Consider the following 18365-nt stretch of genomic DNA (forward strand, 5'->3'; position numbering starts at 1 on the left):
TTGCCACCCTGAAAGCAGACAAGCGGTAGTCCCAAGGACTGTAACAGCACACCAGCTCCACAGAGCAGCTTGCAGCTGGCCACGCTAGCTGGGAAAGCCCTGCTGCCAGGCGTGACCTTAATAAAACATCCCAAGATGCTGTTTTGCTGTCTAAAAAATGTCTTTGAATATTGTAAACATTAAAAAATAAAAAGTTTTTTAATCTTCCATTGTTGCCTCCTTTTAAAGCAACCTCATGTCAGCAGCCAAGCAGAGAGACAATCTAGTCTTAAAGACTGAGGTACTGGATTGTTTTCATGGGCTGAACACCTCAGTCCAAGCCAGGGTGCACAAGGAACGGGCTCACCCTTCACAGCAGCCTCAGTAGCTGATAACAGATGCAGAAGGTAAGTTTGCTGGTGATGAGTGTTAGGGAGAATATCTTAGTTGTGAAGGTTACAGTGATCAGAAGCAGGAATTCTGCCACACTGTAAAACATAAAGTTCCTCTTTAAGAGAAATTAAGAGCAGCACAGACTTGGTGTAGCATTGTCTTAGATAACTACAGGCAGAATATGAAGTAACTGATGAGGGAACATGTCCTTAATTCACGTAGAAAAACTATTAGAGATGTTTGGCTTTGGACTGTATATAAAAGGCTTCCTGCATTAAAAGAGGCAAATTTCCCCAGCTCTAAATTAGAGCTATTTGAAACATTTTCCACAGAAGAGTTCTCTGTTGAAAATGCAGTTTCATTGAAGCATTTTCTGAGAGCATGTTGACTCCTAAAGCACTTTTGACAGGGAAAGGTCTAAATGTATTTTTCATACTTGCTCATTTTGTTTCACTGAAAAGCTGAAATGTTTTGTATTGTCATTACTGCTCTGCCCACCCTGGCAAAGACTTTAATATTAATTGGAATGTAAATTTTAATATTCTGTTGCCGTATTTGACGTAACAAACTAGCTAATATTTCCTGTTTAATGTCACAGTGTTGAGAATAGCACAGAAGGATTTTACCTTGTTGAAACAGTGCCATGTTGCACTATTGACATATCCTGTCACACTGTCCAAGAGGATGCATCTCTGGAATTTTAATTTCCTGAAACTTTTAAAAATAGTGCTTTTTTTTTCATTCCACTTTTCAAATTTCGGCCTCGGGCACTTTTCCAGGGAACACAAATTCCTTTTTCCCAGCAGACTGCTGTGGAGCTGTTAACACCTTCCCCTCCCATGCTCTGGTTTCCTCCTTTTCCAGGCAGCTCGTGCAGCAGTCGCACCGGAGGGGCAGGCAGGTGAAGGGACTGTTTCATGCTGGTGGCAGGGACAGGAGGAGGATTCAAAGTGCAAATATGTGTAGTCACCTTTAAGACCCTGGCCCGCACAGGATCCCCCCAGTCCCATGCGGGGAGGCTGCATCACCACACAGCCCTCCCCATGCACAGGACAGGGAACCTGCCCCCAGGTAGTCCTGGGGAAAAGGGCAACTTTCTGTTTCCTATTCACATTCTGTGCCTATACACATACCCCAGTGCAGGCACCTGACACAGATGCACATGTGTGCTGGGTCCACATGGATACTGGTTTATAAATTAGTGATGCTTTTCTGTCCATGTAACCACAGGTGCAGGACCAGACACCCTGCACTGTCCACACATCCGAGTCCTCCCCTAAATCTCCAGGCTGGTTGACCTTCCCCAACCCTACATGCAGGCACAAAGGTAGTAGCTCTGGGTCTGGACATTGCATTTCCTAAAGGGCACGTCTGAAACCACAGCAGCAAGTTCAGAAACAGAAATTCTCCCTGACACGAAGATGCTGCTCTTTTATTGAGCCAGCCTTGCAGCCAGAGTGACACAAAGGTAGTAACATGGATTTCTGTCAGCAGCTCATGCTCCGCTGCTAATCAGATCAGAGGAGACTTGGTCATGATCCATTACCAGCAGCTCTGTGACTAATTCCTAATGAGGCCTCTCAGAGCAGAGGAAGGATCCTGGGTAATTATCCCAAGAACCACACTCCAGAGTAGGCGGAAAACACTCAGGTGTAGCTTTAAAGGTCACTTTGTTCTATTAGGAAGAGATCTTACCTTTCTCCCTTCCTTGCTGTCTCCCTTGGCTTGGGTCTGGCTTCTCTCTGCACTGAGTTATGCCATGAAGCTCCATGAAACCCACAGGTTGTTGACCCCTGAGGTCCTGTCTACTCCCATCAGAAAACACAGCCTCATCCACCTTACATCCCCCAGCTCTCTTCTCAATTTTCCCTCTTCCTCCACCTCCTTCCCTCTCCCAGGCATCTTGCTTTTTCTCTTCTATTCTGGGATCAGGTAGCCAATAGAGACCTATTGATTTACCTACTTACAGTTTGTCTGCTGATTTAGCTGTTTGCCTAGTTATCTGATGCGTCATCCTTGGGTTTTCATTACCAGCAGCCATTATCACAGTATATAAAAAGCCTCAAATTGTGTACTGTTAATTAGGTAAGAACCAGAACTCAGTGATTTAGATAATCACTGGAATGGTGAAAACAACCTGCCTATTATTTTTAAAGGCAAATAATAAAAACAATGATAATATATCCACAACATGACTCAGTAAATGAAACCCAGTTTCTGTGAAACCCAGATTAAAATGGCACTTGCCAAATTATACTCAAAGCGGAAGATGTAATGTAGCCCATTCATCTGAAAAATTAAAATTTGTCCAAGTACAAGGATTCCAGAAATAAAACCATCTGGGCAAATGAGCAATTAAACCCCACATTTCCTAATTTTGTCAAAAACTTGGGAATAACCTGAGTAAATTACATGCCCAGTGAATTTCCTCCTTCAGCTGAAGTTGACTTCTTGCTAACCAGCACGTATTTATTTATTAATTCAGTCATGACCTCTATCTGTTGACTTCTGGACTAGGTCCCCAGCTGGGACTGAAGCCATGGCTTCTAGCATCCACATAAAACCTCTGTGACTTTTCCCAAAGATTATGGTCATTAGAGAGTCTCGAAAGCTGAGCTGCAAACCTCTTTTGCAAATCAGCGATTTGGGAGGGACAAAGAGACGTGGGCAGAATGGAAAAGGTCGCATTTGTTTATATCCATATGTGTATAATACACAGATATCCATCGCCACTCGGTGCCAGGGGGCACCCAGACACTCCACCAGGGTTCGGTTCACAGTTCCTTGAGCCTTTATCTCACTCCCTGTTGAGCCCTGGCTCTGCTGTGCTGAGCATCATAGGAAGCCACTGGTCCTGCTTACGGGAACTTACAGCAAAGAAGATGATCACAGCGAAGAGAGGAGAGGAAAAGACTAGAAAAAAGGCCTCCCCCTCTCTTTTCATCCCCCCACTCCATGCCCTGTATTACCATCTCCCTCATTCCTGTGCCCTACCTTGCAGGTGGAGTTTGCTCTCAGTGCTTTGCAGAAGGACAGAACTCACAGAGTCCAGATTGTCGTAGCTGTTACAGCCCAGGGGGCCAGTCCGAGTTTCTGTTACCTGTAGAGGATGCAGAAAAGAGAAAGTGTTCCCTTTGATTGCAGCATCACAGGTTCAGACCTCGTAATATAATCATCCCTTGTCACCAGCTGATGCAATCCAAAAATGCATCTTTCCCTCAGTGGGAAAAAAATGTCCCACAGTGGACAGACAGAGCTCATGTTTGGCACACTCACAAGCTGCAAAAATAGAGTGAATTTTCTGCACTTGGCAATGAGATCCTGCAGATTGATGTTTCTCATAGAGGATCTCCACTGGAGAACATCAGAAGCCAGTAGAGGAATTATTCCCTGGCTTCCCTTATTGGAAAGCAAGATAACAGAGGTGGATTGAGAGCCCACAATGGTGCCTAGTGCTCCCACAACATATGTGCACGCCATCCTTGTGCGGAGGGTAGATGGACGCGCAGATGCAGTGCTGTTGCTGTTGGTTTCCAGCCACGGAGGAGAGCTGCCCTTCCTGAATTCACAAGGGGTCATTATCTGCTGTCACCGTCTCAATATCTCAATTCAATTTCCCATCCAGAAGGGAACAGACTCAGCCATGAGACACCACAGAACAACAAGAGCTGAAACCTTTCAGAAATGGCTAACAATGACAACTCCATCCACATCACCTTCCCTGGAGTGAACTCCGCAACAATGAAATCCCTCCCCAGCATAGGACGATTGCTTTCAGAGAAGGCAGCCTTTGTCTGCAGAGCCATTCTCCCTGTTTTGTATGCTCTGAGCAGCTCCCCTTCCTGCCTGCTGCAACCCCCAAGCTCTCTTGGCCGTTTCATTCCAGATGTGCCACACTGAGTTTTTCACCTTTTCTTGTAGTAAATTAATCTGAGAGATGTTTAGCACTTTTACACCCACAAGAGGAAAATATTCTGGGTTGCACAGACCCATTTCACAGATCTGCTTTTCCCTTCCATCCTCCATCACTGATCTGGATTATCTGTTCCCTCTCTCCCTTCCAGAGGTCACTGCCACACATAGCAGCAGTCTCCTGTCCTACCTAACCATCACAATGAATGTCCACCTCTTTCCAGATATTACTGGCCCTGGGGAAATAAATTCTTCAGTAAGGTCCATAAGAGAACAATTTACCCTGGGAAATCAGCTTGGGAACAAAAAACAAATTGTGATCAAAAAAGACATCACACCGGACTGGCGCAGTCCTGCCTCAGATCGCAACAGTACTGGAACGGACACACAATTGCCTTTTTCTTGCCAAGGCAAGATGTAATACCTTGATTGCTCCGGTAGAGATCTGGATCTCATGGAGTCTCCTCATGGTGCCATCACGGTCTACAAAGTAGGAGGAAGCAAGCTGGTGCAATGCTTCAACGCTCTGGGTAGCGTTTCCTGACTTTCTGTCGAGGCGGCTTTTGTCCATGTACATGGTCAAGGCCTCTTCTCCTGCAGCAGAATGAAAAGATTTCAGTAGGGCCCAGGAGGCTGCTATGTAGGTCAGCTTAACAGAACATGTGATGTCACATGTTACACTGAAAGAAATAAAAGTCTGCCGACTAAAGCACTCTTATATGAAGCCACCCTTCCTCACCAGCACCAGAACCTCAGTGTATATATGAGACTTCCTCTCTTCAGCCAGAAAGGCCAGGTCCACCACAGCTGTCGGTCAGCTCCACTGAACTGAGCAGATAATGGTTTGGATATTTATTAGCCAGCACAGCTTTACCACAACTGTTGGAAAGGATTCAGGCCATTTGTCTCACTTGAGGAAGGCTTCTCTCTGCGGGCAGCGCCTCTGGAACAACGCACACCTCACCGGAGGAGAAGCCAGTTGCATACAATTCCCTCTGACCTGATTTCTAGAGGGAACAAATGATGATTTATGTTGCAGATAGGACATAAGGTATGTAGGTGGGTACAGAAGACAAACAAATGCTAGTTGTACCTCTTTAGCTTCCAGTGACCATGTGAAAAGGTAAGGGCAGGGGGCTGAGTAACACAGAGCAATCAAAAGAAGAGCAAATAAGAAAGTTAGGGTAAAACAACCTCTCCTAGAGCCTCATTCAGTGAATTTAAGTAGAGAGCAAAATAATTACTGGGCCAGTAATCACAGAGAATCTGGGAGTGAAGCAGTTAAGACCTGGTAGCACCAAACATCCTGAACATTCGCAGGAACCTGAATCTGACAAAAGGTGTATGAAAAGGATGCAAACTGAAAAGTAACATTTACCTAAAAGTTCAGCTTGTGCCATATGAGCCGGATTAAAATCCATTCCTAAGATAAGGCTGGCATTGTAGAAGGAGTAAAAATGCCAAATTCCAGCCTGCATCCCTAACTTCTGAACTTCTGATTTTAATAAATGAAGAGAATAGATACTTAGGGTAGGAATGTGCCATTTCGGCATAGCTCTCTTAATAAGAAGAATGGTGCTCGTGCTGATTTGATAGATGAACCCTTGATGAATACATTGCCTCTGGCAATGACAACGTGGTCAAAAAAAGGCACCACCACTTTTTAGGCCAAGAAATACTTTGCTCTTCAGCATTTTTGCGGTTTTTTCGAAGAGAACAAGCACTTTTCAGCTAATATGAATTTTTAAGAAGTTGCTTGATTTGTCCAAATAATTTCTTTTATTGCGTACACGCATAGTAAACCCCAGTAAGCCCTCCCCTTTGCTTTCCCTGGACATTTTCCAGCTTTTACTTGGAAGCCAATTGCCTGAAAACAACCCAAAAATATTCTGGCTGAAAATCAAAATATTTTTACTGGATTTCAGTTTTTCAAGCGATTGATACATTGAGGATTGAGCCTTTGGCTTTGAGATGAAAAATGGAAATCTTTGGTGGAAAAAAGATATTTCTCATCAAAAGAGTTGATCAGCTGAAATCTTTAAATTAGGTTCACGGGAGCTAAGTGGAGAAGTTTGACATATAAAACTTTCTCTCTTTAATATTTTGTTAAAAATAACACGCTATCCTTTGACCACCATTAAAATCGTGGTATAACAGTATCATCATTGTTGCTTCTCCCAAAAACACTCCCTGGAAAATAACCAGCTTTGCTTTCCTTTATCGCCCTTAACATTATTATGCATTGAGCAGTGTGAGGACAAGCTTGGCAGGGATCAAGGCTCTGTCACATCAGGCTCTATTCATACAAGAAGCAGAAAGATGGTTCCTGTCCCGGAGGTTTTAACCCCTCTGTATCTGATGAGACACAACAGGGGCGTACCACAAGCAGCCGGCAAAGCACGAGGCAATAAGAGGACTGTGATTAGTGTGGGGAACAGTGGCCACCACACACCGTGTGCTTGGCCGCTGTCAATGCCTTTCCAGGTTTCACCTCCGAGGGGTTTTTACAAGGGGATTTGAAGGACGGTCAAACTTTGAATTTTCACAAGGCAACTCGTTTGTCACTGAAAGGATGTCTGCAAGGGAGTTAGCCAAGACACTTGGGGGAAGGTAAGCTGGAAGTATTTATCTGCATGGAGATGCTGCAGATGGAAATTCCATTTCATGAGGCTGCCAGAGGAAATGGAAGACCTGGGATAATTTTCTCCGCTGCAATTCTCAGAGGAACCTGTGGGATCCAGGTATCAACTCTCCTTCAATTCCACCAGCAAGTGAAAAACCCATCTTTTTCTGGAAAAATATCATGCCTTCTTTTAATAGCCAAGGCACAAAAATGAGGAACTTTTCAGTCCAGACCAGTTCATTTTAAGAGAGGAATGCTGATCCTGGAGATCCCTTGGACAGAGAGGAACCAGGAAGCATGGGTTGAACTGCGTCAAGGTTTCAGATCACCAGGATATTCACCATTATCTTTTGGTCCCCAGACAATACAAAGCAGGCAGTGAGCAGCTCCTAGACATCAGACAGGAGGAACCTGTGCTCTAGGGCAGTGGAGATGAGTGATTTCCCCACCAAAGCTGTCAATTTTCCTCCCTGAGGTGCTGGACCCCTCCACTGGGAGGAAGAAAACAGGAATGTAAAGCCCAAGGTATTTCACTCTCCTGAGAGTCAGATACTGTCCCTAAGAGGGCATGGTGCTGAGCAGAAAGTGTTGCTGGAAACCTGTGCTGTGTACACGTGTGCAGACCTGGAAAAGCACAACATCCCCATGGAGAGGCTGCATGAGAAAGCAACCCTTAGATCAAGAGAGGTTAATAGACTTTTGCTGCATTATTAAGTCTTAATTTCTCGTTTATTAAGCGGATGTTATGTTCAAAGTTGTCTTTCCTTCAGGGCTTTCCCTGCAAATTGGCTCTCAGCTCTGTGTGCTCCATCCTGGAGCACAGACGCCCTCAAAATGACCCTTCACCAACCCCTTTGTCAGAACTAAACTGGAGCAGAGTGGGGTTTTTATTAGGCTGCCGAGGGACCCGGCTGCTCTGCAGGCTGAAAGGCACCAGAGCTGTTCCTCATGTGGGCAGGTGTGAAAAGAGCTGCTGTGTTCAGGTGGGCTGGCCTGAGCCATCACCCAGCCTCCTGGGGACCGTGCAACAGCTGGCATTTAAAAGCAAAACAATTTCCTGGGTGTTTATGGCTTGCTTGCAACCTAATAAAACATCAGGCTAAGTTACAAACAACTGGAATCCAAAGCAGGATTCTTGTCAGTTTTCTGAGGAGACGTGAGGTCTTGGGAGAGCAAGAGTGGCAGGACACGTCTGGTTTTATATCCCAGTGGTCTTGTTTAGCCCACAGGCTGTGATTAGAGTGTGTCCTCCTTGCATAATATATGCCCAGCTTCATCTGCATTTTCTCTGGGACTGCCATTGCCAAGATAAATCCTTCTTTTCTCCCCTACCACCACTCACCATGCTCTGGGCTGATGGAGCATTTAGCACTCCTCTCCAACACCGGTTCTTGTTACAAGCCTCTGCATTTTTAAAATTGTTGTGTTGTAAAATCAGGAGAAGAAACAAGCCCCTGTGAATAATTCACAACCTCACCCAGGCAAAATTAAAAATATATTTTACCATCAAAGGTCTTTCTTATTCTGAGTTTCTGTGGATATGAGTAGCAAGAAGGAAAAGGCATGTCAGTGGAAAGAAAAGTAAACCCACAAAAATAACTCTCAACACTTCAGCAGATTCTTACTTGGCTGGCTTGGGCTCTGTGAAATATGGTCCTGAAAAGTGATTTCCTCAATAGAAAGGAGATTATCCTTAAGCAGACTTCGCTGAGGCCTGATGCAGGCAGTCTCTCGTACTCTTCAATGCATGGAAACCTGTTTCCTCTCACATTTCTTGCTGATGGAGCAGACGGTTTGAGCACCTGAACTGGAAGAGCAGCCCGAGGATCTTTGAAGGACATTTGCCACACAAGAGGCCATTTGACTTCAGCAGAACCGTGCCAATTTACCTACCACCTAATTTGTGCGTGAATCACGCACACATCTCGTCTAATCCCAATCTCATCCCAGTGTCTGCAGAATGCTCTGGGAACAGAGAGACGGCCAGAAATTCCTCAAAGTTCACTACAAACTTTGCAATGTGGCCAATCTGGAGGTCAGGTGCTTTAGAAGCAGCAAGAGCAACAAACTGTGCTAAAGGTAAGACCCTTTACCACTGCAGAACCCCTCTAACAGATACTTCTTGAAAGAAGGGCATTTAAATGGACACCCCAAGGGGGTAAAGATGGGAAAAATACTACAAGACAGAAAAAAAAAAGAAAAAAATCAGCAGCAAACATGAAGAGGAGCTGCTGATTTTCACCCCTCTTGTTTTCAGTACTCGGTACCTGAAACGTTTGTGCAGCACCCGTAGCATGCTCATGGGTTCGCGGCCTACAGAATTGCCTTTCATCATCACCGACATGTTCTGCTTGCACATGGAAGCCTCCCTGCTGCCCTTGCATATACATTGTGATTTTTACTTAACTAGTTTGTTGTTTTTTTTTTTTTTTTTCCAAAAGTCTACTCCACGCTCTCACCCATGCATTCAGCACAACACTTTCTGGCTGGCTGTTCCCCAACCGCACAGGCTCCCTGCCCAACCCCTCAAACTCCCTTTCCCCGGAGCGCTTTAAAATTCCCCCCGTTCCAGCAGGAAAGGATGCTTTTCCCCCTGCACTGCGTTTCTTTCTGAAAAAGAGGGATCAACACATTCTCGTGTCACGCTAAGGACAGAGGCGCAGGAATGGCAGACAGGCTCCTCGGCTAAATGAAGCGCGTTTATCTTGGCGCACAGCGGTACACCCACGCCGTTGTCAGAGGAGCCCAGGTGCACCCCTATCGCAGATGCTGAGCTCACACGTGTTGTGCTGCGAATTCATTTGCAAAGGCTGTTTGCACTCTGGAGATTTTCACACCCTCTGACGATGAGACAGGCTTTGGTTGAGGGAGCTGCAGCCTGGCTCTGTGCTACCAGGCAGCCTCCACACAGCATGGCCAAGGCTTGCCAGTGCTGTCCAGTGCCTTCGCCCACCACCACCACCCACGTAAGAAACAGCCCGGATTGCCACCTACCTCCCAGGGTGGCAGAGATGAGGATGTGGGTGCCGTACTTTTTGATGATGGTATCAATGAACTGCTGCGTGGTGGGTCTCCTGCCCAGGAGGCGGATGCTCCTCTGAAACTCAGGCATCAGGGGCAGTGGATTGTGGAGCAGGTCCCTCCGCTCAATGGCTGTGTTCCTCACCTTCCAACGGGCAAACTCCCTATGTGACAACACAGAAATGCAGCAGGGGTGAGGCTTTGAGTCTGGACGACCAGGAAAGGAGGATGGAGAAGAAGACAATCCAGTTGGACACCCCCACATAGATACACACATAAGGCCACAAGGCTAGACAGAGAGGAAGGGGGAAGAGAAGAGGAAAAGCAAAACATTGCTGCACCATGACAATACACTTTGAGGATCAGGGGCTGGGCTGGTGAGGAGGTAGCCACAGAGTCTCCACAGATGCCTGGCAGAAGGTTGCACTTCCCTACAGAGAAAGCAGGCTGGTCCTGTCACCCTCACACACTTTGGGGTCTTACAGCTCTCCACAAAGCAGCAAATTCTGGTTTCTGTCAGCAAAAGAGCTGGTCAATTAGAAAAACTGTGGAGCTGGACCAGTCTGGTCATTGCTTTATTGCGGTGTCCACAGGGCTTCCCTGGCATGCTTTTGTAAGGCAAGGCTGAAGAAAACGCTTTCTCCAAACATCTTAATCTTTCAGGACCAGGAGTACAGCAAAAGATCAGTTCGAAAGACGATGGGTTTGATAAAGCATCTAAACAGATCAATTCAGATATAAGCAGAGGCCAGGATGAAAATGAAGGGTTTGTTTTTCTTTCTTTCTTTTTAAAACCTACAAAGTGATTTCCTAATCCCTTCTCTTAAACTGATAGCAACTGGGAGAAAATAAAGTTAGCATTTGCAAAGGAGCTCTTTATTGCAGGTTTACATTTTGAAATGGTACAGCGGGAAATGCCTAGAGAAAACCTTGCACAGCTGTGATCTAAAAATCAGGCCTCTGAAACACACGCCCAGCCAGGAACCTAAAAGATGAGAATCCTATTAATGTCCTTTGAAAAATTTTGAGCAAGGCCTTCTTAAAAGGAAAGGATATTATTTATAACTGCTCTCCTACAATGCACCTGCGCTATCTTAAGCTACCACCCAGATAATCAAGCCACAAGCTTCTCTGTCACTTTTCATTCATTTATTCCTGTAACTCGGGTTTAAGACAAAAATTTAATTTAAATAATAGGAATGACAATACCTGGCACTGACACGGCACATTCTATCTGTGCGTATCAACCAGCCCCGACAATCCCACTTTGCTGGTGGAGAACCTGACGTGCAGGCAGATTTAGGAGATGCTGTGAGCCTGTTGCAAAGCCAGGATCACAAACCAGATCTTTTCCTCCTGGGTTGATTCTACACTCAGTCTACTTCATGTGTGTTAGGTTATTTTACTTAATGCAATTATGCATGTATTTATTTTGATTACACCCCATCACAACACCCCAGGCTGCCTCACAGCAGTTGAATTCATTAAAATAGCAAAGTGCCAGCATTTTACTTCAGAATATCTCCTTACACCTGAGCTAATGCCCCCTCTGAAGCCCTTAGACTTTCACAAGCAAAGTAAAAACGCCTAAACAAAACACCCCTCTTACCACATGCTAAGAGCCATTAGTCTCAAAGCTTGAAATCTGCAGAAACATTGGGCTTTCCTAGAAAAACCTCCATCAAAAGGCAAAAAAAATCCCAAACCCAACCCAAAAACCTCCTTACACCAGGATCTTAATACCCAGAGTGGAGAAAACAGACCGTTGGTTCCAAAGTTGTCTGCACATACTTTCCAAATGCTTGGATGTGGATAGCTGATGAGAAAAGCTGAGTAAATACATTACAATGAATAATTTATGCAACTAACTTAGATGTTTATCTTCTGCTCATAGAATACCTATGAGCCAATGCATAACTTAGAAGGAATTGCAACTATTTGAGTTTACTTAGTGACATTTTTTCAAACTTTTTTTTTAAGGTTTTATGTAGTATTTGGCTCTATTCTTTCTTTGTGTGCTGTAGATCGGTAGGGGTTGGTCAAGCAAATGACCTGGTATTGTTAAGCTTCCTGATTAATGGCTACAAACACATTTTAAACATGACTTGCCCTCTTGCAGACCATTTTCCATTGAAAGCAACCCTCTAAATACTAGCAGTCTTCCATGCAACCCATAGGAGCGCTGTGCTGGAAGATGCATCTGAGGCCAAGATCGTGGTACAGCTGTGGAGAATAGACTTATTAATGGATACAGCTACTGATATCATTTAGAATTATTGAGGTGATTTTAAAAAAGGCATATTGGCAGGGAACAGTATAGCTCCAGCCTTATGGCATGTTCCAACATGAAGCTCCTGTAGTCTGTGAAGAAACACCTCCAAGAACAGGTTTTCTATTAACTTTCAATACTAGACTCATTTACATTTTCTGCAGAAGCAGCTGCTATTGGCCAAAACGGAATCCAGGGCACAGGGCTAGGTAAGCATGCTGTTGTCTGTTTGTCACCACTGAATCCTCAAATCTGCGAAATTTTGGAGGATCTACCAAGGCCTTGAATTCATGGATGGCATGTGCAAAAGGGCACTGAAATTGTTCCTCTCAGGAATCATTCTCACTGCCATTTTCCTGATCATTGCTTCTCAGAACCATCAGTGACACCAGTCTCAATGCCACTGCCTGGAAAGCACAGCTGAGGCCTCTACAGGTCTCAAGGCACTTTATAAAAGACAATTCTGCACTGCTGCTTGCTCATTTTCTAGGTGAAGAAGTTGCAAAGACTTGACCAGGATTATGACGCCCCCCCCCATGATACGGTTAGGATTAGTATGGAGCGTCCTGACCCTCGGGGGAAATCCCTAGCCAGGACCTGAACTTCTGCCAGTGGGGAAGCTTTTAAGGGCTGCGGAAAGATGATAAACCTCTTAGCAAGGAGGAGAACGAGTCTGTATCCCTGATGCAGAGATGGGATAAGGAGAAACTATGACCTAACGTCTGAGTAGTTGGGGGAGAGGCATTTGTTTATGCTCTAATGTCTCGCCAGCGTAGACAGCCCATGCTAATGTGGAGCGTACCCAGGCAAATGCCTGCCGGGTCAGGGAGGGGAGTCTGCTCTCTAATGTCTGGTGAAAGCACTGAGGAGCCTACTCTAATGGCTAGAAGGGATAGAAAGTGCTAATGCCTGAGGGGGCAAGAGAGGCGAGAGGAAACAGAGGAACGTAGTACTGCCTTGGGGAGGCAGATAAGCATATTTCAGCCCTCCCTCCCCGTCACAGTGAGGGGATAACACTTCATTTGTATACAGCTCTATCTGAGGAAAACGGTGTCCTTTCAGAGTTTGTGTTAATGAGCTCACCATCAAGGCCATGCATGTCAGAGACAGAGGGAGCCACCAGGGATGTCTCAGTGCTCATTAGCACTATGACCTCTCCAGGGAAACAGAAAAAGGGGGAAAAAAATACTGAAGGAGAAGAAGTCAAAAGCCTGGAACGGGTACATCACCCAGACCCCGCCAGTGCACTCCCTAAGAGAGTTCAAGGGCGTGAGCGTCTCTACCCAGAGAGAGAAGAAAGAGAGAGGCCGTCAGAGCAAATTAAATTCCCCATCTTCAAACAGCCAAGACAACCAAAAGACACAAGTGAAGAAACAAGTTCAGTACAGACCTCAGGGGCTGGCGCTTGAAACCAAAAAGAAATGAAATGTATTAAACAATGACCGAGACAGAGTTTGTTTGAAAAAAGGGGAAAAAAGCAGAGCAGGAAGACACTGAACAAAGCCTGTAACTGTCGTGCTAACTAGAACACCCCAGCAGCTCCAGCTGCTGGAGGTACTGCCCGCAGGGCGGCGAGTGCATCCCACACGCAGTGCACGCTCAGCAAACAGGACCAGCCCCACCACTCCTTGGGGCTGGGCAAGGAGGAGGCACCAGCTCCTTTCTGGTTTGTGGGTAACTTTTCTTATAGATCACAGCTCAGAAGCCATCAACTGCTCCGGTAGGGGATGGGCAGACAGAGCCTTTCCAAAGGCAACACCCTCTTCAGTACAGCAAGATGCGACATTGTTTGATGTCCCCTACCTGGCATATTGCACACACGGACTCTGATGGCAGCAGGATTCCCAGTCAGAGAACTCCTAAAGTCTTCTTGCTCTCTTGGATTTTGGTGCATATACAATGGCATCTGCCCAGACATGACTCTGCCCCGTGTTTTCATCCAAGCACCTCACAACCATTAAGACAGGCGTTTTTGGGTGCCCCTATGTATGATGTAGACAAGCGTTACTAGCTGCTGGAATGAGTGTGATCCAAAACAGACAGATTTTAGGCCTTGCCTAGGTAAAAAAGCAAGTTCTGCATTAGCATCAGGAACTTAGCCCAAAGTCCTCCAGGATCCTCCCAGATATTCCTACAGAGCTATCGGTTTGGGGGTTTAATTTTGTTTTGTCTTTCCTTTTCTCAGCCTAATTGACCCAGTCATGGACTGCACAAAGTAATAGTTATCTTTGGTCCTCAGGGTGATCGCTCTTCCAGGTTACTATGAGCCCTTGACTCTGCAAACAATGCCATGGGGCCAGGACACGATCAGAACTGCAGCACTATAATGCTTATCTTTCACTGCCAGATACTGAGTCCGTATGGGGTATCTGTGATTGAGGTGGGGTCAGCGATGTTTTATTTCTAGTCTGTGCCCTCAAAATGCCAGACAGACCCAGGCTGAGCAGTGCAATATTCCTTCAGCAGTTTCTTCTGCAGCTTGGCCTCTTCTCTATCTAGGCCAGCATGAAAAAGTCAGTCTTCAAAGCTGAGTTTTTCAAAGGACCGACAAGAATTAGTTTCCTGTGAGGGTTTGGCACACATCCCCCCTAATCTATTTAGGAAAACTCCAGCCCATAGATTCAAACTAGGTCCGTATTAGAGGATGAAGCTCTGCTATAGGAGAGAAAAAAAATTACAAACCCCTAATTCCAGAGAGATATGAAAAAGAAATCACTTAAGCTGAAAGTCTGACAGCATTTTGCATAACAACCAGGCAAGCAGACAGGCTCCCATATGACAGCTGGCAGGTGAATAAGACAAATAAATTGACTATTGATCTATTGATAAATGCTGTGCTGTCTGCAGCAGTTTTATTGCTGTAAGGGCATTTACCAGCCCAAGGAGAAGACCATTATGTTTGGATCATTCAATAAAACCATACAGCAGAAATCAAACAACACTGTTGGACTACTTACTCCTTCACCTGTCTCCACAGGACAACTGGAAGAATCCTCTGTTGGTTTTTTTTTTTCCTTGGTCTATACTTTGGCCATGTGCTTGGTGTTGACTGAGGTGTCTGAAACCTCCACTACTTCCCCTTTTCTGGGCAATTTCAGCCGGTTGATTTTCCTGTTACAAACAGAGTTTTGTTCTCATCTCTCTGATGTTTTTCTTAAAAATACTAAATTGTTCCAGGGTGGAAAACTTGGAGAGTTGTTTTGTAGAAAGAGAGGGAGGTAAATAGTAGTTCAGAATGACATATGGTTTGCAAGACGCAAAAAGAAAAAAAAAATACTTCAAAGTTTGATGGGTTTCATGCAACCTTGAAAGTGCCTTGGTAAACAAATTGTTCCAGCACTGAACTGAAAACTGGACAGACATGACTGAGTCTTATCTTCTCTCTTAGGATGGGCCTACACATGGGTCTCTTAGGAGAGAACATGTAATTGTTGGGTGCTGAAAAGATTGATTTGTTTTAAAAAAAATGAAGCTGGAACAAATTTATTACTAGAGTCAAAGCAGAGTGATTCAGCATAGGTAAGTACAAGTTAAAGATAGATCATTAAATTTAATCATTACTGAGTTTGCTTATGATTAAGTTTGATCATGGCCAGGATGTGGCTATGATTGCTAGCTCTGACTTCAAATTGCAATCAATCACAAGCAAACTTGGCAGAGTAGGTTACTCCTAGTACCCACACTCAACTGAACGGGGGCATCTCTGAGTTACACATTTATGCATCCTCAGATAACACATAGTAACTTCTAAACTTCAAGACAAGGTAAACTCACCCGCTACCTTCACCCGTCATCTATTGATCCATTCTCGTATTTCACCTGAGTCAGCTGCTACAACCCCCTTTCATCACACCCATCCGGTTACGGTGCAAACTGCTTGTGGGACATTTATTCCACTCAACTGTCCCTGTAATGTTCTTTGCGCAGGTTCCATTGCAAAAAGCACACAGCTCAGGCTCTAGACACCCTTTCCTACACCAGCTTACTTAAGCCTTGTCCACCCCGGAGTCTTGCTTATAAGTAGTTCCCATTAGTGTTAACACCATTTCAGCTGTTTTCAGTATTGGGCTGACGGCGCTTCTTCTAAGCCACTACAATTTACTCAGAGGTTGATGCTAGCTGCTGGAAGCTGGAGTGACACCTCTACAAGAGCTCCCAGCATTGTTAGCACTGCTGCAGCTTAACAAATGTTATCAACAATAGGAAATGTTCTATTCTGTTGCTGTTTTCTTCCTAAAAGGTTATCTAAACCAGACATGGTTTATTAAGTTACTGAGGAAGCTATTCTAATAGGCTGCAGGGTCCTGTGCTCCAAGCACTGGAATGGACAGTACAGAGACACCCATTCCTTCACTGTGAATTACGATAAAAATCACAAGGGGTGCAGCCAGAACAATTCTCCACTAAAACACCTCAGGTAGCCTAGAGAAACTCCTCTAGGAATCAGGCATTTTTTGTACCATGGTTATGAATAAAACGATACCAATATTTTTTCATAGCATGGTCTCCTGGATTTATGTTCCTATGAGTCCGACCCACAATTCAGGATCAAACAGATCCTGGGAAGTCAAGGAGCTGTCAAGAATACATTTGAAGCAATAGATGGAAACATCTGAGACGTTGAAGGAATTTTAGATAGTCTTGAGGAATCCTAGGATGACTGGTATGATTTAGGTTCTCTTTTCCACACCTCTTCCAATACTCCTCTTGCCCATTCCTTTGCTCAACACACGATCCTGGTCCAGACAGCTGATGGCATACATCAGCCAATTAGACTTGGTCAACACAAGGTCAGAAGGGAAGCTAAGACACAGGATAGGAGACAATTAACTAAAGGCTGTACAGGCACATGGGGCATGGACAGGAAATGGCCCCAAATTGGGTTTGTGCTGTAGCAACTGGTATGGAGAAAAAAGAGACAAAGAGACCTTTTCACACTGAAGTGTTTGTTTGGACTCTAGTAGGTTAGAGGATTAAACTCTTGATGAAGTCCCTCCTCCTATGGCTAAGCACTACATGAAAGTATTTGAATCTGTTATTTTTTGAAGGCAAGTTTGAAGCAGAAGACAGATTTTCAGGTATGGAGCAGATAACAAATCACCCAGGGGAGGACAAGCCTCCACAAAGTCATGGTGAGCACTCTTTACCCCATGGAGGCCCTCAGCAAGCTAGACCTGCCCTGCCCCAAAATTCACAGTACAAATTCACTGCCTACCAGTGCTCATATGAGCACAATAGCAGGAACCAAAGGCTGTAACAGTTTGGAACAAGAAATTCAATTAAATTGCATTTGCTTCATTTCCTGAAGAAACAGGTGTGTGAACTACAGGCTTTTCCCCCCTCATTCGAGCTGTAGCAAGCTGACAACCTCAGCCTGCAACACCACAGCCCCAAGCTTTGCTCTTTACTGATTCACATGATTCACAGTTAACTCAGATTGAAAAAATGGAGAGATGTGGACTTGAGCTTTAATTTCTCATGTTACAGGCTGGAGTACCTGGCTACCACACTACCAGCAGCTTAAACACAGCCTTTGTCAATACTGGGAAAGTATCAGACATTTAGCCTTGATTGCTCTTTTTCTCAAAAAAGCACAAAATTTTCTCCAACACAGCATGCAACCATGTTTCCAAACTTGAACTGTTGTTAGAAATCGGAGCCATCACCCCCCTCCGGTCAGTTGTGCTACTCACTTGGCAAAGGCTCAAATACACTGAGTCTGGAGGAAAAAGAAAACACAAACAAAACAAGGAGGGAAAAGAAAACACGAACAAGGAGGGGGAAAAAAGTGATGTTTACATGTAAAGCCCCTCCTGCTTCCCACCCCCAGCTGTGCCCTCCAGTCCTGGCAGAGCCTCCTGGGCACAGCTACCACCTTGCTGGCTCAGCAAGAGAAGGGAGCCGTGGGAAAGCTGTTCCTCTCACCCACTCCCTCGACCCTGAGTCATTCTCAGCTGATGAAGACACTCACCATCATGTAGGGCTGGGGAGCAGCGTGATGCCTAAAGACAGCCAGCTGGCAAAGCCACCAGTTTACATCAGGGGTCCTTTGCTGCAGGCCAGTTGAGGGGCTTTTGCCCAGGTTAAGTGAGGTAATGGGTCTCTATACCCTTCCCTGCCAGAGAATATCCGTCAGGTGGAAGGGCATGCTGCATGCAGAGGATGTGT

At 45.2% G+C, this 18365-nt stretch overlaps 1 protein-coding gene across 1 annotated transcript in view; it reads right to left on the reverse strand.

The window, feature by feature from the left end:
- The window catches only part of BRINP1 (bone morphogenetic protein/retinoic acid inducible neural-specific 1), a 56014-nt gene that overhangs the window by 15948 nt on the left and 21701 nt on the right, over positions 1 to 18365 (reverse strand). The window contains 3 exon segments of the mRNA XM_010133704.1: positions 3367 to 3472; positions 4709 to 4878; positions 9902 to 10092. Coding sequence (XP_010132006.1) covers positions 3367 to 3472; positions 4709 to 4878; positions 9902 to 10092 — 467 coding nt within the window.

Source organism: Buceros rhinoceros, unplaced genomic scaffold (assembly GCF_000710305.1).
Source record: "Buceros rhinoceros silvestris isolate BGI_N320 unplaced genomic scaffold, ASM71030v1 scaffold3123, whole genome shotgun sequence".
Lineage (NCBI taxonomy): Eukaryota > Metazoa > Chordata > Aves > Bucerotiformes > Bucerotidae > Buceros > Buceros rhinoceros.